Genomic DNA, 26195 nt, shown 5'->3' on the forward strand with positions numbered 1-26195 from the left:
AAGAATGCAAAATTCCTATAACAGCACTTTCTTTTCAGCTCCACAGCCACTTCTGTCAAGAGATCTGAGAGAACAGAAGGGGTGAGAAGACTGACAGCAGAAGCAGAGAGCTTTTTGCCTTAACACCTTGCCCTGTAACAGACAAGCTGTGGGGGAAAGAAAAGGGGGGGGAGGAGGGCAATAAAGCACTTGAGTGTATCTTACTTGAATAGCCTGTCGTCCTTGCTGAGCATCTGCTAGGAGCTGAATAGTGAGAGTCCTGGAGTCCTGGAGGGCATCTTGGAGGTAGATAAAGCTGTGACCCACATGTCGTCCCATGGTACATTCCCGACATATGGGGACAGAACAGGTATCACAGTAGAAATGCAGTACCTAGAAGGAAAAAAAAAAAAAAACCACAAAACTGTATGACTATCTAATGAAGTATTAAAGAGAAAATAGTGCCAGGATGAAAAAAATATCCAACAGCTCAACTATAAAGAAGATGGTTAGAGGCAGTAGCAATAGGCAAAGACTTCACAATAGTTTCTCTGCAGAGGAAGAGTTATCCTTTCCAGTAAGCTCCAAATCATACTGTAACAGTTAGATGGAAGCGTCATTGTTTTCTTTGCAATACAATACTAGGAAGAGTGTCCACATCAGTCCCTCTTAAGAGCGGAAGCCGTCTGCCAACACTTGCAGACTGGAGATGTCATCTACGGCAAGTTTCAGGTGAAGACTTTCCCTGCATACACAAACACAGCATTCTCTTAAGTGGGCCATTTAATAATCAGTGCACTGGAGGACCGCAGCACCAGCACACCCACCTCCCAGAAGCGGAAAACAAAGTATGCATGCCCAAGAACCATTCTATTTTTTTTTCCCCTCCAAAAAATACAAATCTCATATGCTCAGAGTAGTGACAACATCGGGCAAGACTCCCTTCTGTGACTCCCAACAGCAAAGCAAAGAAACCTTTGCTATGACATAGTGTTTCTATGCTAGTCATACTCAGACATGCTTGAGCTGGAGGAGAACACGACTGGAACATTAGCATGCCCATCAGAGCATCTGAATGCTACAGCAACCTGTGGGTAACCACTAAAACCCCATTCTATTCACAAAGCACTTAAACTCCCTATATTCAAATCACAATGACAGTCTTACACGAGATGCTAGCCTAGGAAGTCCGATCCATTCATCAGCCGTAATTGTTCCCATTCCACCCAGTAGAGGGAAGCAGCACACAGAAATAGCATCTTCCATGGAAGCATGTTTTCTCAGAGGTAAGCAGAAATCCGCTGGTTTGTTTTCCAAGATCCAAGTGAAGCAGCACAACATTTCAGCACAAGAAAGCTCTGTATTTAAAGTCTTGCTCTTAGCTACATACACTACTTTCGTTAGAGCATAATGTTAAAGACTCCAGATTGCCATGGAAGAGTTAAAAACCCACTATACAATGGCAAACAAGGTTTCATAGTACAAACAATTTTTCCATCACCAGCTATTTGAAATCTACCTCAGAAAGGAGAAGCAGCAGAACAAAGATTGGACAAGTGTTTGATACGCCTGTCTTCTCACAGCTGTCATTCTGCCACTCCTGATTCCAGCTAACGGTTCATGGTATGGTGCATAACATCCCCCTTTCCCTTCTCCCTCAAAAGGAAGGGGAGAACAGGACAGGTGATTCCCTCAAATTGCCTGCGCTGCATAAAGTGACATTTTAAGCTCCTTTAAGCGCAACAGCTGAAGTGGTATATGGATTAATTTCTCAAAGGGGTATGTGTGTGCTTGTGCACACATGTCAGGTTTTACTAAAACCCTTTTTTTTTAAAAAAAAAGCTTTGTTGTAGGGAAACTGGAACAGACCTTATGTTTTACTTCTGTTCAAATACTAAACCCTCAAGCAGTGTCTCAGATCCTTGTCTTTTCTAAGTAAAAAGCTGCCTTGGCTCTGGAATGCATTATTCAAATGCATCATCTTCCTCAACTAGAGGGTTCCTTGTCTTACACTGCGGTTGTCTAAATCTGTATACAATGTTCACTCGCTCATGCAGTTCTGTAATTTTGCTGTTGAAATTACAGGGAATGTTTATTACATGTTGCTGAATGACTCCACTTAAACAACCGAAAAGTTGACAGAGAATGAAAACCAAGACAGGGTATCAAGTTAAGTCATATGAATCCGATATACTTTAAAAACATACAGCGGGGATTTGGGGCCTCAATGAAGCAGAGCAGCTGAAAGGAAAATGGTGACCATATGAACAGAAGCCCAGAAGCAAGTTAAATCTGTTATTAGTCCTCCAAAATAGTCAACTCCAGAAGCAAAAGCAAAAACGCCACAGATCAGTCCTGTCACCCAAGCACTACTGCTGCAAGGTAACAGCACCCAGTGGTGAAGAGTCAACCAGTCATTCAAACCAATTCACTTGCCCCTTGCTGCCCACCAAAATGTGGAAAACATCACTCCAGAATTTAGAATTATGAGAGACAAGAGCTATAATCTCATTTCAGAAATATGCTGATTACATAGGACATGACAAGGGAAGTCTTTTGGGTAAACACTACAAAGCCGTTGATAAAACTCATATTTGTTTCTTAGTAAACAAAATGGTGAAAACAACTTTAAATCTAAGTCTGAGAGCAAGAGAGTTAACAGGCTTGAGTGAAGAGAAAGGGAGGAAGTAGACAGTGATGGACTGATCCCCATCATTACACTTATTTAAAACAGTTAAATACACACATGAGAAAGCACAAATGCATAATCCCTACTGCTCTTGTGTGGAAAGATGTTAGTCACCAGAAGTGAACTGGAGGAGTCAGCCAGCTTCGAGATTAACTAGGAATCTCCCAGAAACTCCCTTCTGGACAGAAAGACTGCAACAGAAACCCCAGCTTGGCAGAAGTACATCAAGGGCAAATCTCCTGTGGTCAGTCTCACATGCTCACTGGCAGGAGCACTCAACTGCCTTTACATCAACTCTACTGAGCAGTAGGATTACGCTCCGGAGAACTAAACTGGAAAGTACCCAGCCGTGCAGGGTGTAACTGCGAGGGGGATTTGTGCCAGCCAGGCTAACAGAGCTTGGAGCACAGAGAGCATCCAGCTCACCCTGTGCCTGCAACCACAACCAAGCGTCTATTGTTAAGCTCAAGCCTGCTCGCATCCCAGTCCCCAGGTCATGGCTACAAAGATCAAGTATTTCTAGATGAAGTCTCTATGCTTGTTTCTAAATAGAAGGGTGAGAAAATAAGACAAAACACTCCACCAAAACAAGCAATCCTCTAAAACAAACAAGCAAACAACAAAACACTAATACCAAGACTTTAATACCCTTTTGAAGTAGGACAATAAATACAATAGTGTGTTCCCAATTCAGATCTGATGCACTTGTAGCGTACCTAAAAGGTTGGCACAGCCTTCTCTTCTTCAAAGTTCTGCGACGTGAAAAGGCCACCCTGAGTTTCAGTTGCACTATTAATATAGCAACACACTGCTCCTTCTATGCTCATTATATGACAAACAAGACTGGTCTTGAAATGTGGATGGGCAGGGGTAGAGGGAAGGAAGGGAAGAGTAATACTAAGTCTTCCATAACAGAGACCAGCTTATGATACTCAGCTTAAACAAAAACAAACAAACAAAAAAAAACCACACAAAAAATCACAGTACTTAGAGGAAAATCCTAAAACTTTCCTCCCTTATCTGAAGGGACAGAGATGATACAGTCAAAGATCCATCACACTAAATTAACTATTGTCCTGTTAATGTCATTTTCCCAAATGTATGAAAAAATGCTTTATAACAAAAACCTTCGAACATGCTTTTTTTCCAAAGCGCACTATGTTTTGATAGGCAGCAAGGAAAGTGAGAAATGAGAAGAAAGCAGAGACAGATTTCTCCTTCCAAAGAAATTCATAATCGTGTAAATTGCATTTAATGAATTGTTTGTTTCTGCAGTAATTAAGTAAAAATACAATTGTTTTAAGATAAAAACTAGTGTCTTTTCAACATCCATTTTGGTGACTATCTAGACTAAAGAAAAAAGATTCATAACCAAGTTTACTGTTTTTTTTTAAAGAAAAAAGAACTGCTTCACTACATTAATTAGTATTTTAGAATTACCACCAAAATTAAATGGAGAGAGAAGTCAGAAGCAAAAGAGGAATAGTTTTAGAGATAGTTAAAAGTGATTTATTTTAAAATAAATCAGCTATGGGTTGATTATTTCCCAAACAGGAAATATTTCCTGAATTGGTGGCATACAATTTTAGACACAAAACAATAAAGGGAGCCTACTTCAATTTAAACAGAATCAGTGAACCATATTACAGGGCTATTCATCTTTTACAGCCACAGCAGCCCAAGAAATACAACAGCAAGGCCATAAATGTGATTGCTTCAGGAAAGGCTGTACAGTGCACCGTAAAAACATTTTACAACAGCAGGAATTCCTGGGTGTCGCTCTCCCCATTTTTTGGTCCATCTGCTTTCAAAGGGGGCAGGGGGATGGGCGGAGATGTTGTTAAACGTCCCCTGGGACTGCACAGCAATCAATCATCATCTGATGAATGGCCACTAAAGTTAAACCCTGACCCCACTCCACAATTCCCACACCAGCTCTCCTCTTCTTACTGCTGACCAGCTTCCAAGCGTGCCCCCCCACCTTCCAGCCCTCACCAAAATTTCCCAAATACCAAGCCCAAACAAAAGCAATGGAATGTAGTAGGCACCAGGACAGAGGAAAATTAGGCAGAAACACAGTCGATGAGACTTATCCTTAACCTGCGTTTAAACAAATGTTCCCTCAGCAATGTTCACTGTGCCCTTCTCCTCCAAGCTTGCAAACACTTGATTTCTCTCATTTCAGAGCACATTTAACAGCATATATGCATGCAGTTGTCAATAAAGCACGTGGAGTCTAACCATGTTTAAGCATTTGTTTTCTGTCATGACATTTCAGTGTCTCGCAAAGATCTTAAAGCCTACAGTGCTAAAAATTTGTACAAGGCAGCAACGCATAAGGTCATGTAATTTTTAAAATATACGTCTGATGCTCTGAAAGCTACCCTGTAATCTTAACCAACAATAAAAGAATTCTACAGACAAAACAGTAGCCTCTTAGTTTCTGCTTTTGGAAAAGTTTCAGTATGGCATTTGTAAGCCAACTTAGTTTGAGTTTATGACCAAAAAAAAAATCATACTTACCATAATCGGTCTAAAGTTTTCCATTACTAAAGGTGTTTTATTATCTAGTTCCCTTGATAATAACTTGAACACCAGTGGCTTTGTTAGGTAGTGTGTAAAACTTAGATGACTATGAATTTAGTATAAACTACTTTTCCAATGAATTTTGGTCCTCCTCCCTCAGCACTGTACTTTGTTTATTTTGGTTTGTTCAACCCCTCACTTCCCGAACTCGAGAAAAAGCTGCTTCCTTGCATCACGCATACACCAATTTTGGTGTTTTTTCCCCTTTTAAAGGGTATATAAATACACCACCCAGAGTTTGGTGTAGATAATCGTTGCAAGTTTAAGACGAAAGAGGGAATAATTATAGGAAGCTGGTCCTTAGTTTACATTTTAATAGTGATTTGTGACGATTAGCTTGCTTCACACCATGGTCAGAGTTTTAAGAACCTTAACTTCTGCACTGATATAACTCTTGAAATTTAAATACAAAGTATAAACACTGAAGGTATGTGCAAGCCACATGATACACATCAGAACTATAAGCTACTTCCCAGTATATCAGAAACATTAAGCTTTCAGAGCCACTTAAAAATCTCAAGTAGATTCTGTGTACTAGTTATGATCAAATTATTCTTAGAATCTGTATTTTTACCTAATGCTCTGGTGTTAAACGGACTGGCTTAACACTAATTGTCCTCACTGCATCCAGTGGTAATGTGAAATAGTACACTAACTCCAGAAGCTCTCTACAGCAGACGAGTTAATTCTCAAATTAGGTCAATATTCTAAAACCAAAACTTCTACAAGAATATGGGCACCTTGAAGCACTACAGCCCATAGTACATAGGGGCATGCAGTATGCACAGAAAGTTGTACCAAGTAGGACTAGTGAAACCAGTTTGCTATTTATTACCTTCTTTTGCCACTTGGATGAACAGAGATGGGTTTTGGTCCATTTACAAGTTCATCAAGTGCAAGAGGATCATTCAGCCCTTCTGTTAAATCCAGCTTGATTTCCTTTCCCCACATGGAGTAGTAAAAGCCAAGCTAACAGATGACTTTAAGACTCATGCAAGTCTGTCCATAGGAAATAAAGCTGTAATTCTACATGCATAATTCTACATGCATTTACCCTTCCTTCCTCAGATGCTCCAGCAAGTTCTGTTCCTTGCTCCGGTTTCCCAGCCACACAGGTATCTCTTAGCCCAGCACACAAGGGGGAAGGAAACTCACTAACTCACTAACCCCAAATCTAACCAGCACTGCTCCCAGTGTGAAACCACACACAGCTCAAAGCTGTCATTTCACTCCACAACTAAACTGACTGCCATTCAACGAGGAAGCCCTATACCTCCTGCCTTCCTCCTTTCCTCCCTTCTTCACTGCTCCTCCAGTCTCACTGAAGAGATTTGGAGATATTTATAAATAGCACAAAATTAATTTTAGAAAATAGTTTATTCAATCAGCTGACCCTGGGATCAGGATAGTAGTAGGGCCAGCACAAGGGAGGAAGAACCACCCACAACTAAGGACAGAGACATCTGATGACAACCATCTATTAAGTATCAGCTGAGCTACAGTGCTGAACCACATGGTTCAGTTCTGGTACTTCGTGAAACTCACAGCTGGAATTCAGTGTAAATCATCTCATTGATACCATTCATCTCAAGTTCTAACTGGAAGAATAGTATCTAACTATTGAGTTGAGTCTGATAAGCTAAACAGGCTGTTAAAGCAAACAGACTACCATACTCTTAAAATTCTTTGTTTACCTTCTTCAATCCTGCTGTGATGTCATGAAGAAGGTAAAAACAGCTGCATATTTTAGAGAGCAGCAACATGACATCATTGGGTCAGTCAAATTATCAGGGTTAAAAGCAAAGTTTTTTTGGAAGACATGTAGTTCCATTAATCAAGTTTAGAAACCCCAGTGAGTATTAACAGTCAGCTGGGAGTGGAGCAGAGACCATTAAAGTTGTCTTTGCCAATGCATACAGCATTTGCAAATTCAGAAAGACTTGGGTCACAAGTGACAATCAAGATCCACTTCCCTCTGAAGACCACATCATCACTGTAATGGTGCGACAACAGGCTGCAAACTGGGGCTGGGAGACAGGAAATGGTTTAAGGATCTGCAGGCTCCATCACGCTATAAAATAGCATCCTCTGTATTTTGAGTTAAATCTTATAAAGTTTCATGTGATGACCAGCTCCTGGTTATAGTCACCCACCTGAAGCCCTGGAACTGCAGCATCCCAAGTATTTCTCGCAGCAGCACTTCTGCCCGCTGCAGTACCTCCCTGTTCATCCACTCTAAATACAGAGGGAGCACTACACCACTCACCTAGAATTTGCCCAGCATGTCAAGATTAACATCTCATCATCTAGCTTTCTAAAAGCTCTTGGGTGCAAAGTAACTCGGCCAGCTGATCTAATGTACTACCTCAGAGATTCCTGTTATTGATGGACTAGAAAGAAAATCTCACATCCACCTTAACTCATCGCTCCAAATCTTCCTAAATACCGATAAGCAAGGCTTAATATTCTTCTAATGGTAATACTGAAGTGACACAGGTGTAATTATCCCACTGTGGGATATAACTTAATTACTGCATAATGGTAGGTCTACATTTCGCAATTTTCTTTTTAAAGAAATTGTTTGGGTAAGAAAATCTGCATTTCTTTGGATTTAAAAAAGTCACAGCACCTGCTTCAGCACTAAAGCAGATAAAGTAACCAGTCTGTGGAAAGATGCAATAGTATCAGTAGCTAGCAGATTACTTGCCAGTGATAAGTCAGCTCCTTTACAGATTTCAATAGGGGAGACCAGCCTATGCTTCAACATGCAACTCATTAGCTGTTTAAATGCAGCTTCTGTGCCAAATCTACATGACACGAGTAACAGCAGGGTGGTCTTGGCACAGGGGACAGTGGGTGGATCTAAACATTCAACAGTTCAAGCAAGCAAGCTAACAGCCTGCTGTGGAAGCACACATTAGAGTGGGTCAGGACCCAGTTCCGCTTTCAAGCCCATCTGTCCAAGTCACTGTTTTAAGTCCCTGCAAATCCTTCACTGAGCCTCCCTAACTCTTCAGTTCTGAGAAGCTAGTGTCTGTCTTACAGTTCTGAGCCAAAGCTTGGCCGTGATTTCAGTGATGCTGTAAATTGTAATGGGTCGACAATCACTTTGCTATTGCGCATGGTGTTTTGTTTCAGCGAGAATCAATAAACATCTCTTACCAACTCCTTATGTAACGTGTTTTCCCCCCTTCCCTGCACATCTCAGCATTAGAACTTTTCAAATTTTTCCTTGTATGCACAGAAGAGGTTAGAATAGGAGTCAGGGTACAATGGAGGCTCCTGCATCCTGCTCTGCGACTAACATTATTATAGTTCTCGCCTCTCAAAATCCATATTCCTCAACTCAGTGCTGTTCCTACACTGCTGCACAGAACACTACCTCCATTCAGGTCCTTGGCAACTGTTGACCTTCACGTGGAAAGCTGATGGCAAGAATGCTACTATATGCCTTGCAAACAAATAGTTAAAAACCCACTTGCATCTCTTAATATACTGGAAACAAACCTTAAAGTTTCTGAGCCAGCCAGTCTTCATGTTGAAGACAACCCAATTGTGAAACACCTTAAGCTGATGGACTGTGCACAGTTTGCCAGAGCAGTTTCCTGATCCCAGCACAAACAGGTATTTTGTAGGATTAATTTTCTTAGAGCTAGTCTGCAGTCAAACCACCACCACCTAAGAAAATTTACTTTGGTGCAACAGATTCCCATTATTTTTAGAGGGCTTCTCTGGGGGGTTAGAAAGCCTATCAGGCTAGACATCTTAAATTCATAATTGTTAGGGGGGAAAAATGAGCATGAGAAGAAAGAAAAAATTTATCCAGAGAAACTGTGGGTTTACCTATTTTAACTCTGTGATAGTGTCCTGGTTTTAGCTGGGACCAGGTTAGCTCTTCTTTTTAGCAGCTAGAAGAGCTGCGTGTTTTGGTTTTACTCAGAGGCTCGCTCTGAGAAGAATGCTGATAGCAAGTTGATGTTTGTGGTTGGACGCGAAACTCCAAGGACTTTTCAGTGCGCCGGAGTGCAGAAGCACAGCGGGATAAGGGGGGAGCATAGTTGGGACAAGGGGGACACGATTCCCCTTGTGATTTGTGGTGGAACTTCAGACTGAGGGCCAAACTGGCCAATTAGTATTCCATATCATGCAGCGTTATGCCCAGTATAAAAGTGAGGGTCAGCCGGACAGAAGGGCTTTTGCGCTTTGGCTCTTTCGCCGCTTTTGCTCTTTTGCGCTTGCTGCGCTTTTGCTCTATTGCCTTTTTTTTTTCCACTCTCTTCCAGTAGTCCCACTCTTGGAGTACCATCTCTCTCCCTCTCTGCCCCTCTCTATTTCGGGGCCTCGCGTTCGTCCGGGATTTGCAGCTTCGGGACGAGACAGGCTTCGCACACGAGGGGGTGGTGAGCATCTACACTGTGTATTAAGTCATCTGTATTAAATTGTTCTTATCTCAACCCACGGGTTTCCTGTTTCTCCTTTAATTCTCTCCCTCGTTCCTGGGGGTGGGGGAGGGTGAGTGACCGGCTGTGTGTGGGATTCGGCCTAACCCACAACAGATAGGTTCCACATCAGTTTTTTGTTTCACATGGGATTTTTTGGGTTCGTGGGTTTGTGCTGTTTCTTCTTTACATGTTTTAAGCGGTACTAGAAATCTTGGTTCAGAAAAATATTCTTTAGAACATGAGTTTGCGCTTTTTTTCCCCCCACAGTGTAATGCTTCAGTTACATCATCTAGTACTTATTTGTTACAAGACGACTGAAAGTGCACATTTGAAAACTCCCAGCTTAACCACCAAGTGAATTTAACCTGCAATTCAAACTGCAGCAGCTAGAGAATACTAGAAGACTAAGTACTAGAAAACTAAGCAATTATGAATCTGAGCTCAATTTGCACCTTTATTGCCTAGTTTTCCCCTTTGCTTGTGTGGCCTTACTGTCAATAACAGGGGAATAGCACGCACACGCTTCAATTCAAAACAATTAGTAGAGAATCGTGCTCAAAAGTAATAAATTTCATATAACAATGGCTTTATCTGAAAGTATTATTAATACAAAACCAGAAGTATGAGGGAGCTCAACATCTTTAATTCTTTTCTTCAAGCGCATAGTCTATTTGGGTAAGGTTTGTCTCTGCACTGATTATTGGTTTTAAGTCATTTTAGTAACATTACATAGCCTCTACAGAATTAAAAAAGCATTTCCCTATACCTTTTGTAAAAAGGAGGATTTGCACTGAGATGAAGGAAAAAACATATCAACTTTTACACCAACAAATTTCAAAGCTCTTTTAACAAAGAGCGTTGTTAACATACATTTAGCAAAATGAAGCAATTTAGATTTTTAACATCACCACTACTAGACTAATTCCAGTTTGTATAATAGCCTGGTAGGCAAATCAGTCCACATGTACAAGACAGTCCTCATGTTCTCCCACCCCCCATTTCCAATATCAGCTCTTCAACAGAGGTTTACCTAGTATTGTGCAAGCTAGTATCTCTACAGAGATAGCAATTACTGAAGAGATAAGGCTGCTTCCAATGACTCCTTGTGGTAAGACTTAGAACTCTTGCCTATACAAAAAATGAAAAACTTGTATCAGTTTAAATTTAGATACAGAATCATAGTGATCCTCTGACAGCTTAAGATACATGGAGTAAAAGCAAATAACAGTAATATAAATTTACGCATTAGGGCATAAGCTGATCACCTGGGATATTATAAGAAAGAATTCCTGCTTCCTCACACATTTTCCTCAATGGGAAACTTCCCACTTGGCCAAGCATGTGAGGCAGACAGGGGAGGGAGAAGAAAGTGCTATCCCTCCTCTCTCCTCCCCCACCACCCCAGCATTAGGCACTGGCTACTGCTGCAGCCTGGACATCTGATGAGAACAGCACAGTTCTGCTGTTCCTCCCACTTCTGCCTCGCACCTCTCTTCCGTCTTCAAGAGGAAAGCTATAACAAGAACAGCCATGGTACTGAACCCCCACAGCAGGAGCTGTTAATTTTTTTTTTTTTTTCCTTCTTTAATTGTGAAACAATCCATGCCTATTAAACAAGCCCAGTTACCACCAGTGCCATATGCACATCAAACTCAGGTCACAGAGAATATGACCAACTATAGCCTTTTATTAGGAAATACAGGCAAGACGGTTGTCTGGGAAAACTGACATAAACCCATTCCAAGTGTTTTATACTGCAATGTTTTTTGTTACTGCTTATGTGGAACAGGTTTCATGGAAAGCACAAAGGCAGCACTGAACTGGCCCACTCTGTTCGTTGCCTTCCCTGCTCCTCTTGCCTTACTCTGTCCCAAATGCGATTTTTACAACAATTATATAGACACATATCAAGTCCTTACAGAATAAGGCCTTTGAGGGAACTTCTCTCCACTGAAACACAAAAATGGCAAACATGAACATTTGGAAGGTATCTTTTCAAAAAGCATTCAAGCTCTCCCTCTACCATCATCCTCTCAAATGCTCACAAACTAAAAATATGCAAGTGTAAAATTTTTACTAGCTTAAGTACACATGTTTCAGAGCAGGAAGAAAAATTACAACATGTTGAGGTTTCAGTTGATATTCCTCATAAATGAGGAATCTTAATTAAGCAAAAATAAATTTGGATTGCATTGAAAGAAAAAAATAAATTGGTTTGCTCCAGACCCAGGCAGTAGTTTCTAAAAGCCTATTTTATATATATATGTGTATATCTGTATATACACGCACTGTATCAGGGTTCCTCAGCTAACACTATCGAATTTGTACCATCCATGTCAAAAATCACTATCTGCTCCCAACACAGGGTTTGGCACATACACTGGAGTATCTTATTCAGAGAAACAATGTTGTCCTTGAGAATCAAAGCTTTGCTGCTTGAAATAGAATGCCAGACTGAATTTGTCAGATTAATATGCTTGTTACAATTCCTCTTAATTTTAAGGAGGATTATACAATCACAATTTATGAAAGGCTCCTCATGAAAGTATTATCCTATGGGTGCCAGTGCACTATTACGTCCAACTGAACTCTAGTATTTAATGTTTGTTTTGGAAGACCTAGCTGTCTTAACAGCCACAGGGCATTTCAATAATCATATAACAAACATTACTGCAGGTTACTCTTTAATCCCTTGTGAGTGAATGAGTAAATTCTTGTCTATCTATCATATAATGACACAGCTCTGCAGTTACTGCCAAAAAGGTAGTGTAAATCTTAACAGAAAAATATCTAAAAATAAAGAGATCTGTTCTGGGATGCCAGAAGTATTTATTCAGAATAATTTTTTCTCTTCATCACTATGTAACAGTAAGAACAACAGATAAACCTTTGTTTACAAGCTGTTAACACAAAGCTAGAGACATTTTTATTTCTCTCTGGAGATTTAAGACAAGTCCTGATGGACAAGTATGTCTTCATATATCCCTAGCTGTTTGCCTCTCTAGCAACAGAGCAGAAGGGACCTCAGAAATATCAGAACTCTAAGTTAATCACTTAACCTGCCCCACACTTACTTCCAAATTGGTGAAATACAGGTACAAGCACAAGTTTAAAGCCTCTGTTTCCCCCCACTAAGAAAGCAGTGGGGTTTTTTTATTTATAATCCCTTCCTCCCACCAAAAAAAGGACAAAAAACCAACCCCAACACACTTTTCTTTGTCACAGATTTCAGTGCTGCAGTGTCCTACTATAATAGCCCTTTTCCTCAAGAAGAGGACTTAAGATTGCTTCCCTCTTGAATTTGGGAGAAGTGGGAAGAGATAAGCATTCCAGGACAAATATTCAATTAAATGAAAACCAAAAGAGAGCAGAATTACTACTCCTTTAAACTACAGGCTAGATTTGAGGCATTTACATACAGTAAGTAAGCAATAGTAGTAATTGCACTTTTGACATTTTATTCATAGACATCATTATCAAGTAGTAGGTTCAGTTTTGGGAGAACGAGGAAAATCTTCCATCCCAGTCAAGGTTTAAGTTTTCATACACACACTCTGTATTTCAACTATTCCATGAGGCTTCAATGGGTCAAGAATATTGAGTAGGTATTCATACTGACACCAAATAAATTCTGCTGTAGACTAACCCAAACTACAGTGGTTTGGTGCCACCCTGTCATGGTTCAGCGATATATTTCAAGGACCTTTCACCCCAGAGAGAGGAAGCAGGTAGGCAAGGCAGAAGAAATTTTATTATCTCTACACAATCAGCAGGAAGTTTTTACGAACAGTCTTGTGTACACATAAGTCTTACATGTTAAGCCGTGATCATTAATTTTTTATGTATTGCCAAACTAGTCCTACATGTCCCCTGCCTGCTAAGAAGAAAGTTTGAGGAGGTCATAGATTATATTTATTCTCTCTAAAAAAAAAGAAAAGAAAGAAAAGGCCTTCTGCAATCCAGGCAGAAGAACAAAACATGTTTAACCAGATTTCCAAGCACAAGACAGTTAACCTATTGAGTCAAGTCTGTTTAGGCAAAAGACTTTTAAGGAAGCTACCCGCCTGCCTCTAGAATGTTCTAGCACAGTAACTCCCAAAGATAATATGCTGAATTAAAATAGAAGTAGGCCAGGCTTTTGGACACCATTGTCATGCATTCTTTCAGCAACTATACACTCAGTGCTCTGCTGCCATTCCTAAAATAAGTTAACCTACTAACTTATTTAAGACACAAACGGCTTACTGGGACACTGCTAGAAGTGTGTAAACAAAAGCACAGGGAAAAACTAAAACTCCATCAGTTAATACTAAGGATTTCAGGAAAAGCTGCATCTTTACCTTTGTCCTCTACCAAAAAGGTTAACTTGCTGCACCCCACATACCACCTTTGCTATCAAAGTAACAGAGCAGCTTTAGGAGCCACACACAGGCAAGTACCTCTGGTAGCTTACTACCAAGACAGACCTACTGCATCAGGAACATCGCTTCCTGTAACTCTGCTTTCAAGTAATAACCAGACCCACTGATTCACTTAAGATTTAATGAGATTACAGCTTGAGGTGATTTGACTGGAGACCATAAAAGTTTTAGGAGCCCATCTGCTCTGCCAAACTAACCTCTCAGACACGATCCCGGGTATAAGCTGACCTTTGAGAGCTGCAGCGCAGTTCAGGCAGGAATCAAGTCCGATTGGTAGTGTGATGGGCAGACAGAGCAGACAAAACCAGAGATTTGCACTTTCAGGCAAAGGGGAATTACCATATGCATCAGTACTCAAGGGGGAGCTTCCATATGCATCCGTACTCAAGGGGAATCTTTCCAAACAATTAACAGCCTTTTCATTAAGAAAAGGCGAGCCACCTTAGGGTGCTTTCCCCACCATTACCACATCATTAATAGCAAATTCAAACTGTACCGGCAATGGCTGCAAAGTCACCGGTATTGAAAAACCTAATGCAATATTCACCATGCACATACACCAAAACATCCATGACAAAGTACTTCTGATCAAACATTGCAGTGCTTTTCTAAAAAAAATAAAAAGGAACTTCCTAATTGCACTAAAAGCATGTCACCACTGCTTTCTATCTCACTTTACACTTCTATTCCCCCATCAATAGCAAGCAGATGCATTTTCAACTGATTATTTTTCTGATGTTTCCCAGTATCAGATCAAACATTGACTTTTCTTCAACAATAAAAAGAAATACTGATTCGGAGAGACTGAGGGCAGGAGGGGAAAGAGCTACTGTTTTTACTCTATTACTTTTTACAGACCTGTAAAAAAGAGCAGCATTTCAGCAAGACTGCCATTAAAATACTTTAAGTCTAGATGTAAACGCAGGACAAATATTCACATTTTGTTATTCTAAACCTGACCTTGTTAGCTTTAGAAGAGCTAGCCTCACTGGACGGCTGTATTGTAGCATAAAAAAAATTAGGTGCTGTTATTTTTCCTTCCCCTTCTAGGCTGAGATGTTTTGTTGTTTTGTTCTCACTTCAGTAACAGGCCTCCATACGAAAGTTACATCTGGAAACAGACAAAAGCCAACTGCCCAGCAGTATTGGAAAATTAAAACATTGGGTCAGACTCAAACGGACTAGGAAGCCAAAGGTCAAAGCAGCATTAAATCATTAGTTTCCCAGCTGCCACCAAGGCATGGAGTTGACCTTTGATTTTGTAAGAAGTGGTCCAAGCAATTTTCTGGTGGCAATATGGGCAATCTGGCACAGTGGAATATTATCCTTGAAAGGGGTGGGTGGGAGGGAAAGGAGGAGTTTAAGGTCTTGCAGGCAAACATTAAACTAGCTCTTTAATCTCTCCAGACCAAATCTGTGCTGTGAAGCTGTAAGTGCAAATTACGAATATGAAATTATCATGCTTTAAAGCAAAGACACTCAAGCATTTGAATCATTCGAGTAGCTTTTGTTTATCTACCAGGGAGAGCAAGAAAAACTTAAGAAAATAATGAATGCACTTAAGAGAATACTGTAATACTGTATTCGTTCCTGGAATTTTCAAATTTTTCAGAAATTGAAGTTGAAAGCCTTTTACTTAGTTGCATATTTTTAAAACAATACATCTGAGAGAGAGATCATGCTTCTTCAGACTGAGAAGGACCAGAACACTGCATTCAGTCTATTTGTATCCCCATTAATGATTACTTTTTTTTTTTTAAACACAGCTGAGCTAGCAAAAACAGAAAGGCCAGTTTCTTATTTTGTCTTTCTCTAGCCTCCATGATCTCAAACTTCATCGCCTACTGCCCTCTGGTAGCAGTTCCAGACTGGTCCCTATACACTGCCCTGCTGAATGGCTGCGTTTTATGTTGAATGTCTGAGTTCTGGTCTGGCTGCTTCCCATTTCCTAGAAAGGGGACGGTTTTACTGCTGCTTGGCAAAGAGAGCACAGGTATTCAAAGGGGTTTCCGACGCGACCAAGGTACATTTGAAGAGCACGTTTGATCCTCCATTAGCAGTTGAGCACATGCAAGACCAGTTTGCATGCAATCAGCTGGTAAAAGACTTCTATGTGTATTTAAGACATTTCTATATGAATTTTTTAAGCAATTTCTTTAGTCTAAAATGGTCACCCAGCTCACATCTTATTGTAAGGGCCACAAAGAAATGAAAAGCTATTGCTTTGCTTTAAGAGCAGGAAGTTTTCCAAACAGAACAGAAAGAGCCCCCTCCCCATTTTACATCCCAATGTTCAAGGATTAGTCACTATCAGCCTAGATTCTCACATGAGAAACTAAGTCACTGCAGTGACTTCAGTCATGGACTGAGTTACATATCCACAACTCCCAATGGTGGGGAGTGGGGAGAGGAGGGGGAGTATTTTCAGAAAACTGCAATTAGGCATTAATGACTTGAGTAAAAATACATCCCTGTGCCTCAAGCCACCCACGTGTTGAGTTTTTCTTAAACACAATCAGTATTTTCACTGGCAAGGTGAAAAGCATACCACCCTTAACAAATATCTTAGCAAATAAGGATGGGCAGAACAACCTCTCCTCCCACACCCTTTCTTTCTAGGAAAGGTTCAAGATCACACAGCCAAGATAAACATAACACATTCTGAACATACAGACTGTTACAGACAGGTCACAGAGCTAACCACAGGCAGAAAGTCTTCTCTCTCTAAAGAACCTAATGTTATAACATTGAAATCAGTGAAAGAATATTTAAGTCTGCTTTAATAACAAATATTACCAAAACAGAACACTGAGACACCATATTGGTAATTTCTTAGAGGAAGCAATTTAGAAGTTAATCCAGTTGGCAAATTAAGAGATACAGATGGGCAGTTGATCTTAATTCTCTCTGCAGGTACTCAATTCAGATAGCATTGAAGGAGCAAAACAAGACACCAGAAGCCTTCTGTTACAGAGACTTGGAAGACATACACTTCCTCATCAAGACCTTTTGGAGAAAACAATAATTGATTTTGGCTTGGTTAGCATTCTGGCTTATTCACATTAGCACAAGCTCAAATTCACTACATGGAAGTGTCACCCTGACTTCATGCAGCCTGCATACACCCGCTGTTTCCTAGATAGAGGATGGGTTTGCCAATTTCCCTCCAAGAGAGAAAGACCAAAGCCTGCATGCTACAACTTTAATTCAACTCTTATGGCTGTTGCTGCACGACCTTCCATGGTCCTCAGAGGAGCATAAGGAAGGTGTGCAACATTAAAAAGAAGCCTTGCTAAAAATAGCTATTCCTCACATTTCTAGTTTAAAAACTTGTTATCATAAACAGGCCAGTCAAATGATGTTGTTTTGGACTGGATGAGGCTATTTCTGGAACTGGGTACTACACTGACACAGCTTCTGCCACAAAAACCTTATTAAATCCAGCGACTTGGATACTTTCTTTCCTGGAAAGATAGTTCTGTTTATGGCTTGAGCTAGAAATAAAACAAGACCATGCCTTAGAGCTTAGGGGTTCAGGGTTACTCTCCAGACCATACCCAGCAGCTAAGTGCTGGACCAACACTACAGGTAGCCATTTGCTCTTAAACAGAACATAGCATGAGAGTGAACAAGATGGGAATCATCCTGGTGACCAACTAGCCCTGATCTTGCCTCAGCCTTATTCTGGCTGCCATGTGAAACTGAGAAATACCTTCTTTGCTTATACTAGAAAAAAATATTATTTTCCATTAGACCTCAATTCTCATCTCTATAAATGGACTACAGCTAGGACTTCAAGTTTACAGCAGAAAAAAGACATCCTAAAACTTGAAACCATTCACAAGAAACTCCTCAAGATTCACTACAGTAATGATTATTGCAAGCATCCAGTCTCAATGACGAAAACAATCCTATGTATCCCCACACAGCTGACATTTTAGAAATAATTCAATAGGCCATTTTTTTGATTGGATAGAGTAATGACTGCCAATACAGTCCATCAAGATAACACATGAAGAGGGTAAGAGTGGTGCAACTATTCCCCTCCACACCTCAACTGAAGGAGCCCATTTGGTATCACCTAATGACAATAAGGGATCTTGTAGCCTTCTACAATGAGGGTAAGGCAGAAGGAAAACAGACCTTTGGGAGTTAGACCAGAGGTGACCCAAGAGGCCCCCTTCCATAACTGCATGTTCCTCCCCATCTTTGCTCCTGTGCCCCTTATCACTAGAGCCAGATGCTAGGGAGGCCAGTGGAGAGCGTGACAACCAGCAGCAGAAGCCAGGGACAAGAGCCTGAGTGTTCGGGTGTGGTGGCCAACTGCATTAAGTAGTTGTTTTGAGCTGCTACGTCTTGGGTATGGCTGAAAGCACCCCCACCCCACACACTCTACAGTAAGATCTGAGAGGAGGACAGGAAAGACCTCACCCAGCCTCAGACCTCCTATGCACAGTGCCAAAACTATCAGCCTGAACTCTCCTTCAGTGTAGGTGCTTTGGTTTACTTTGTTTTTTATCAAGCAAGTAACAGGCCCACTTCCATCTCCAGATGTGTTCTTGTGAAAGGCCCCCAAACAACAAAAAGGTGTCCTTCTGCTTGGACCTATCATGCTGCTCTGGGAAGTGAGAAGACATCACTAGTCATCACAGCTTTCTTAATGAGATGATCCCATAACCCTACCTTGGGGCAGAAAACAAAATGGAATTTGGCAATTCCTCCAAAACAAGTAGTTAGCAAAAGCTAATAATTTCCGCAGCTTCAAGAACAAAGGGCTATTGCCTCTCAATATCAGACTCCATGGGCTCAGTGGATGTGCTTTCTAGTCACGCTCACTCACATCATGAGACTACGAGTTTCACTGGAAGCAGAGCTTCCACACTATTTGCTTTGATTGGGAGAGCCACAGGCAGTTTTACTTCACAGCTCATGGTCTACTTCTAGCTTTGTCATTTCTGCTATTCAGAAACATGCGTTCAGGGCTTTGTCAGTCACATGGCTCAGTCCCCTTTGGAGCCATTCCAAGCCTGAACTGGGGTGCAAAGATTAATCCTCAGGTAGCCCAGAGTAGCACAAAGTGCTTCCAGGAACAGGCACAGACATCTAGCACTTCTGATCTGAGCAAAGCTGTGAACCTAGAAGAGCTTATCAGTCAGCATCACTCTGTTCAGCAACACAAGGCAAGTTAAATCATTTCTTTCCAAGGGATTAGTCCCACCATTGGTTTCTCTTGGAGAAAAGCAAGGGCTGAAAGTGGAAGCCTACCTCTGACATGCAGGCTCACAGAAAGAGGTTCTATGAGAAGAGGAAACAGACCTTTCCCTTATCCTATTGGCTTTCTTAAGAGTAACTCTCTCCCTTGGAGCTGCCATTAACACCTTAGAAAAGGAAGCACAAGCCTCAGGAGCCTTCTCAAAAGCCAGATCATGCTTGGAGACAGTGGGTCAGAACAACTAGCTCAGGCATAAGTGAAATTTGAAGTCTAGAGAGGTCTGTTTGGTCTGGAGAGTCTAGTTTGGTTCAGCTGCCAGCCACAGGCAGTAGGGGAATACAGAGACCCGTGGGTGACTTGAACAGAACAAGTGTTCCTTTCTGCTACTGATATGATTTGGGACTGGCTGGCCGCAGACTCTTGCACCTTACAGTCAACAGCTTCCTCAAAAGCGTAACAAAGACACTGTCAGCAAAGCCACACGTGGTGTTTTCTCTATTAGGAGGTATCCTGTATTATCTCAATAACCTTCCTCTGCTGGCATAAAAAAATAGAGGGAAATTAAGAGTCACATGTTGTATCTTGACACTGCCTTACCCATGACAGAAATACTGCAGATCGAGAAGATTAATATAGTGCTCTAATCTGGTAGATCAGTAGCTGAAAGCCTCAGCTAGGTAAAGCTTTAAATGTGACCTTTATAAGCAAAGCTGATCTTGCAGGAAGTTGCATGCTCAAAAAGAAAGTAATTCCAGTGAAACAGAGGCACTCAAGATGCTTGAGATCTGGAGCTAATACATACCAGGAAGGGATTTCTTTTCTTGGGAGAAGGGAGGAGTCAAAAAGGAAAAAAGCTTACTAAGAATGTTAACAGCAGACATTATATCTAATTTCTTTGCATTCCTTCCCCCCTCCTTTTCCTCCCATTTTTTAAAAAACAGGAGCAAACTTGCGAGTTAAGGATTCTGATCAATGCAACATGTTAGGAAAAGAGAGCAGGAGGTCAAGAGGAAATGATTAATCCTGTGCAGAAGACTGGCAGGATGGGTCCTGGAATGGCTTACCAGAACAATGCCCCCACTAATAAGCAGGTCAAAAGACCCTTACAGTGAACAGAAGCCCCAGTTACACTGTACATTAATATTCTTCCCTTAACCCAAAGTTACATTTGTGCATTAAAGCCAGATTCAAAAAACAAGTGTTGAATTAGAGGACAGGTGAAAAGTTGTGCCAAACACAAGCAGCAAATCTGAAAGATGAAGGATTACAACTTAACAACTCTCAAAGTGTTAAAAGCTCCATTCTGAGACAGTATTTGCAGAAGGCTTCAGTAAACTGAGGAACCAGGGAAGAACCCACTCTTACAGGTTTCAGTTGTAACTGACTGTGTTCAGCTCAATGCCTCTTCTTGATAAAGACTGCTTGTCTGTTAGCAGCTTAGTTTAATGTGCTGAAGCAAAAAAAAAAAAAGAGGAAGCAAATTCACTGCAGGCAACACTTTGGACTTGAAGGCATACGTGGTTCAAGGTTGACTGTAAGAGATAGCTGTTTAGTACTGTGGTTTCATGGTGTCAAACAGAAGCAATGCAATCCTGAAAGATTCTAAGCTTCAGGTAATTTATCCCAATCCCACACCATTTCTCCCCTCTAGTTTAGTCAGCATTACCAGTCCCCAGGGCTGCACTGTAGCAGCCGTCAGGGGAAGTCAGCTCAACTTCCAAAGATATTACAAACTCATGTAGGGCATTTATTGATTCCCTGATGCAGCACGCCATATGACCTCACAGATTTGTGTTTGCAGATATGCAGCAGGGGTTTCACCACTGCTTCAAGGCTAACCCGAGCAAGCCCTCCTATATTCAAGGACCACCATCAGCATCCCCCCATTTTAGTTGACTCTCTCATGCAAGCATCAGCACCGTGTAAATGCCAGAGAACTGATCTAGATGAAGACTACTCTGAACTCGCCCATAACCTATAAAGAATAAAAGTTGCTTACAGGTCAGCTCAGCTCCTCAATGTGGCTGCTTGTACCAATGTTGGTGAAGTGATAGGAATACTACTACAGGTGTAAATACTAATACAGGGGCAGCATGCCCCTCCTCCCTGCAGCGGCAGGCACGGGGCTGGAGGGCCACTGCAGAACCACGGCTAGAGGAGCAGAGTGGTGGGGACGGAATGTCCTCCGGCAGCACTGCCGATTGCTTTTGTATCAGCAAAGCGGCCTCCATTTTGAGGAGGCTGGAGGTGTTCAGGGCAGTCTGGAGAGGCCAAACACCAGCTTCCAATGACTAGGAATAGAAATGGCGGACTAGTATTAGCACTTTCCAAAATGGGCTATTGTTGATGTCCACGGTGCTCCCCTGGTGATACACTATTTGAGCAGAGCAGACACTCATCCTTCATGCCCACCTCCCCAGTAACTGGGCACTGAGCCCCCTGCCTGCCCCACACCACAGCTATACTGAGCCAAAAATCCTGCCCAAGCGCAGGATTTTTGCAGCAAGACCAGTCCTCACAGCGTGATTCTGGTGAGCCAGAAACTCAAATCTCTCAACTCTTACTGAATTTAAAATGATTAGCCCTTGCTTTTATTTTTGTATATTAATCTGCATTCCTCTCCCCCCACCTCCCATTTTTCTGCAGGGGAAAGGCACACACTAAAACAGTACACACAGTTTTCAAACCAGAGAAGTCTTTGGCATTAGCAGGTCATGTCACCTAGGGACATCCACACCTCAAGAGCAGCCTGAAGACAGAGCTACAGTTTATTTACAAGCATCTTTGGACTCAATGGGCTCCACAGCTCTTTTGGTTATGACAAAAATCCAGTGAGTGTACGTGTCAGTTCATGCCAGCACTTAAACCCCATCAGTAAAGACACAGTTAAGTAGGCAGAGCCTACTCCAGTTTGTGACCTCTTTCAGGTCTGCTGAGAATCAACAGATGTTAGGCTACTGATTTTTACTAAATCAGTGAATGAAACTGAAATTCACCCCTTTGAGTCCGGAGCAAATTGAGTCAAGAGTTATTAAATGCACTTTTTGCAAATCTGTTTCCCTATGTAATCTACATTTTCATAGGGAAACACATTTTACAATCACAATTGCTTAGGTTGGTGTCACGGTTTTATAATAAAAGGACTGAGGGTCGAGACAAAAACAGAGAGGGAGCACCCACCAACCATGGTCCCGGACAAAACAGACTGTTTTAAGAAAACAAAACGATTTATTAACAGTTGCTTAAAAGGATAAAGGGAAACAAAACCAGTTACTTGAGAGGATAAAGGGAAAACAAGGCCAGATCTTAAAAAAAAAACACCTCCCCATCCCCCTTTCCGTTTGTTCCTGGCTCTACCTTCCCCCCAGCAGTACAGGCAGACCGGGAATGGGGGAGTGCAGGTCAGTTCATACATGTTGTTACCGCTGCTCCTTTCTTAAAGGAGGAGGAGTCCTTACACCATTTTCCCTTGCTCCAATGGATCCCCTACTAACGAGGAAAACTCCACAAACTTCTCCAGCGTGAGTCCTACCCGCAGGATGCAATCCTTCCACATCAGATTGCTCCAGTGCAGGCTTTACCACAGTCTCGGATTCTTAGGGAGTTGTGGCCACTCGCTTCAGAGTGGATTGTCCCACGGACTCTAGATGCCTCACAACCTCATCATGTATCCCATGCCCCATTATTAATAGTTACTCATCGTGCATCCCTCTCTAAGGCTCAGGCATCTCTTCCCCGACATGGGTTTCTCCATGGGCTGCAAGTGGGTCTCTGCTCCGCCTAGCCCATCTTGGCTGCAAGGGGGCCACCTGCCGTCTTGCCACCAGTTGCAAGGGAAAACTCAGCTCCAGCACACCTCCTCCCGCTCCATCTGCACTGACCTGGTGTCTGTGTGGCCATTTCTCTCAGATCTCAGTCCCCTCTGGGTGAACTCGGCCCCTCTGGGTGAACAGGGTGCTCCCCAAGCAGCTCCGTCGCCACCATCTTGAGCACATGGTGCCAGCCCGGCGCAGGCAGCCACCCAGCCGGGGCGAGGGAGCAGGGGACACACCCTCTTCCCTTCTCCTCACTCCTGGACTCCTGGGCAAAAGCACCTTTTCCTGTTCCTTTATCCCAACTTAAATTGGGCAATTTGCAGAGGCAACGATGATTGGCTCAACCCCGAGGGGGATGGGAATCCAATCTGGTGGCACAGGGCGCAAATCCCCTCTCCTACCACCAGAAATCCCTCCCCCACATCGAACTATCACAGTTGGAAAAGACCTTTAAGATTGAGTCCAACCATTAACCTAGCACTGTCAAGTTCACCACTAAACCATGTCCCCAAGCACCACATCTACACATTTTAAAAACACCTCCAGGGATGGTGACCCAACCACTTCCCTGGACAGCCTGGTTCAATGCTTGACAACCCTTTTGGTGAAGACATTTTTCCTAATATCCAATCTAAACCTCCCCTGGTGCAACTGGAGGCCATTTCCTCTCATCCTGTTACTTGGGAGAAGACCAACACCCACTTCACTACAACCTCCTTTCAGGTAGTTGTCAACAACAGTAAGGTCTCCTCAGAGAGGAGCCTTTCTCCAGGCTAAACCACCCCAGTTCCCTCAGCTGCTCCCCATAAGACTTGTGCTCTAGACCCTTCACCAGCTTCGTATCCCTTTTTGGACACACTCCAGCACCTCAATGTCTTTCTTCTAGTTAAGGGCCCAAAACTGAACACAGTATTCAAGGTGCAGTCTCACCAGGGCCAAGTACAGGGGGGATGATCACTTCCCTAGTCCTGCTGGTCACACTATTTCTGATACAAGCCAAGGTGCTATTGGCAGTCTTAGCCACCTGGGCACACTGCTGGTTCATATTCAGCTGTCTATGGACAAACATCTCTATGTCCTTTTCCACCAGGCAGCTTTCCAGCCACTCTTCCTCAAGTCTGTAGCATTAAACAGAACTGGCCCCAGCACTGAGGAACACCACTTGTGACCAGCTGTCAACTAGGTTTAACTCCATTCTCCACAACTCTTTGGGCCTGGCCATCCAGACAGTTATTTTACCCAGTGAATAATACGCCTGTCCAAGCCATAAGCAGCCAGTTTCTTCAAGTGAATGCTGTGGAAAATGGTGTCAAAGGCTTTACTAAAGTCTAGGTAGACAACATCCACAGCCTTTCCCTCATGCACTAAGCAGGCCACCTTGTAATAGAAGGAAATCAGGTTACTCAAGCAGGACCTGCCTTTCATAAATCCATGCCAACTGGCGCTGGTCACCTGGTTGTCCTGTGCATGCTGTGTAATGGCACTCAAGATGATCTGCTCCATAGCCTTACCCAGCTCTGAGGTCAGACTGACAGGCCCTTCTTGTAAATAGGCATCACATTTGCTAACCTCCAGTCAACCAGGACCTCCCCAGTTAGCCAGGACTGCTGATAAAAATGATGGAAAGTGGCTTGGTGAGCACTTCTGCCAGCTCTCTCAGTACCCAAGGGTGGATTCCATCTGGCCCCATAGACTTGGGTATGTTTAAGTGGTATAGCAGGTCACTAACCATTCCCCCTTGGATTAGAAATTAGGGGGAAATCTGCTCCCCATCCCTGCCTTCCAACTCAGGGGGCTGGGTACCCAGAGAACAACTGGTTTTATTATTCAAGGCTAATGCTAAGAAGGCATTAAGTACCTCAGCCTTTTCCACTATGTGACCCTCTGCACCTAACAGGATGGAAATTCTCCTTAGCCCTCTCTTTCACTGCTAATGTATTTATAGAAACATTTTTGATTGTCTTTTACTGCAGTAGCCAGACTAGAAGGGCCAAGCCCAACTAGAATTTAATTTTCACCCTGCATAACCTCACAACATCCTTGTAGTCCTCTTGAGTGGTCAGCCCCTTCCTCTGGGGATCATAAACTCTTCTTCGCCCCGCCCCCCCCCCCCCCCCCCCCCCCCCCCCCAAGTTCCAGCCAAAGCTCTCTGTTCAGCCAGGCTGATCTTCCCCACTGGCTCATTTTTCAGCACATGGGTACAGCCTGCTCCTGCACCTTTAAGATTTCCTTCTTGAAGAATGTCCAGTCTTCCTGGACTCCTTAGCTCTTCAGGACTGCCTCCTAAGGGATTGTCAACAAGGCTCCTAAAGAGGCCAAAGTCTGCCCTCCAGAAGTCCAAGGTAGCAGTTCTGCTGATCCCCTTCCTTACTTTTCCAAGAATCAAAAACTCTTATGTCATGATCACTATGCCCAAGATGGCCCCCAACCATCACATCACCCACAAGCCCTTCTCTGTTCACAAATAACAGGTCCGGTGGGACACCTTCCCTAGCTGGCTCACTTGCCAGCTGTGTCAGGAAGTTATCTTCCACACACTCCAGAAATCTCCTAGACTGTTTACTCTACTGTATTGTACTTTCATGAGACATCTGGTAAGTTGAAGTCTTCCACAAGAACAAGGGCTAGTGATTGTGGGACTTCTCCCAGCTGCTTATAGAATATTTTGTCTGCCTCATCATCCTTGTTGGGTGTTCTATAACAGACTCTCACCATGATATCTGCCTTGATGGCCTTCCCTCTGATTCTAACACATAAACATTCAACCCTATCATGACCATGCTTAAGCTCTAGACAATCAGAACACTCTCTAACATACAGGGCTAACCCACCACCTCTCCTTCCTTGCCTATCCCTTTTGAAGACATTATAGCTATCCATTGCAGCATTCCAGCTGTTTGAGTCATCCCATCATATTTCTGTGATGGCAACTATACCATAGTTTTCCTGCTGCACAACGGCTTCCAGCTCCTCCTGTTTGTTGCCCATGGTGCATGCATTGGTGTAGATGCACCTCAGTTGAGCTGCTGATCCTGCCACCTTTTTGGCAAG

General features: G+C 42.5%; 1 protein-coding gene across 1 annotated transcript in view; it reads right to left on the bottom strand.

Moving 5' to 3' along the window:
• The window catches only part of TRIM71 (tripartite motif containing 71), a 63409-nt gene that overhangs the window by 16215 nt on the left and 20999 nt on the right, over positions 1–26195 (bottom strand). The window contains exon 2 of the mRNA XM_086614869.1: positions 205–372. Coding sequence (XP_086470995.1) covers positions 205–372 — 168 coding nt within the window. The remainder of the gene's footprint in view (positions 1–204; positions 373–26195) is intronic.

This window comes from Tauraco erythrolophus, chromosome 7, assembly GCF_009769465.1.
Source record: "Tauraco erythrolophus isolate bTauEry1 chromosome 7, bTauEry1.pri, whole genome shotgun sequence".
In the NCBI taxonomy this organism is placed as follows: Eukaryota; Metazoa; Chordata; class Aves; order Musophagiformes; family Musophagidae; genus Tauraco; species Tauraco erythrolophus.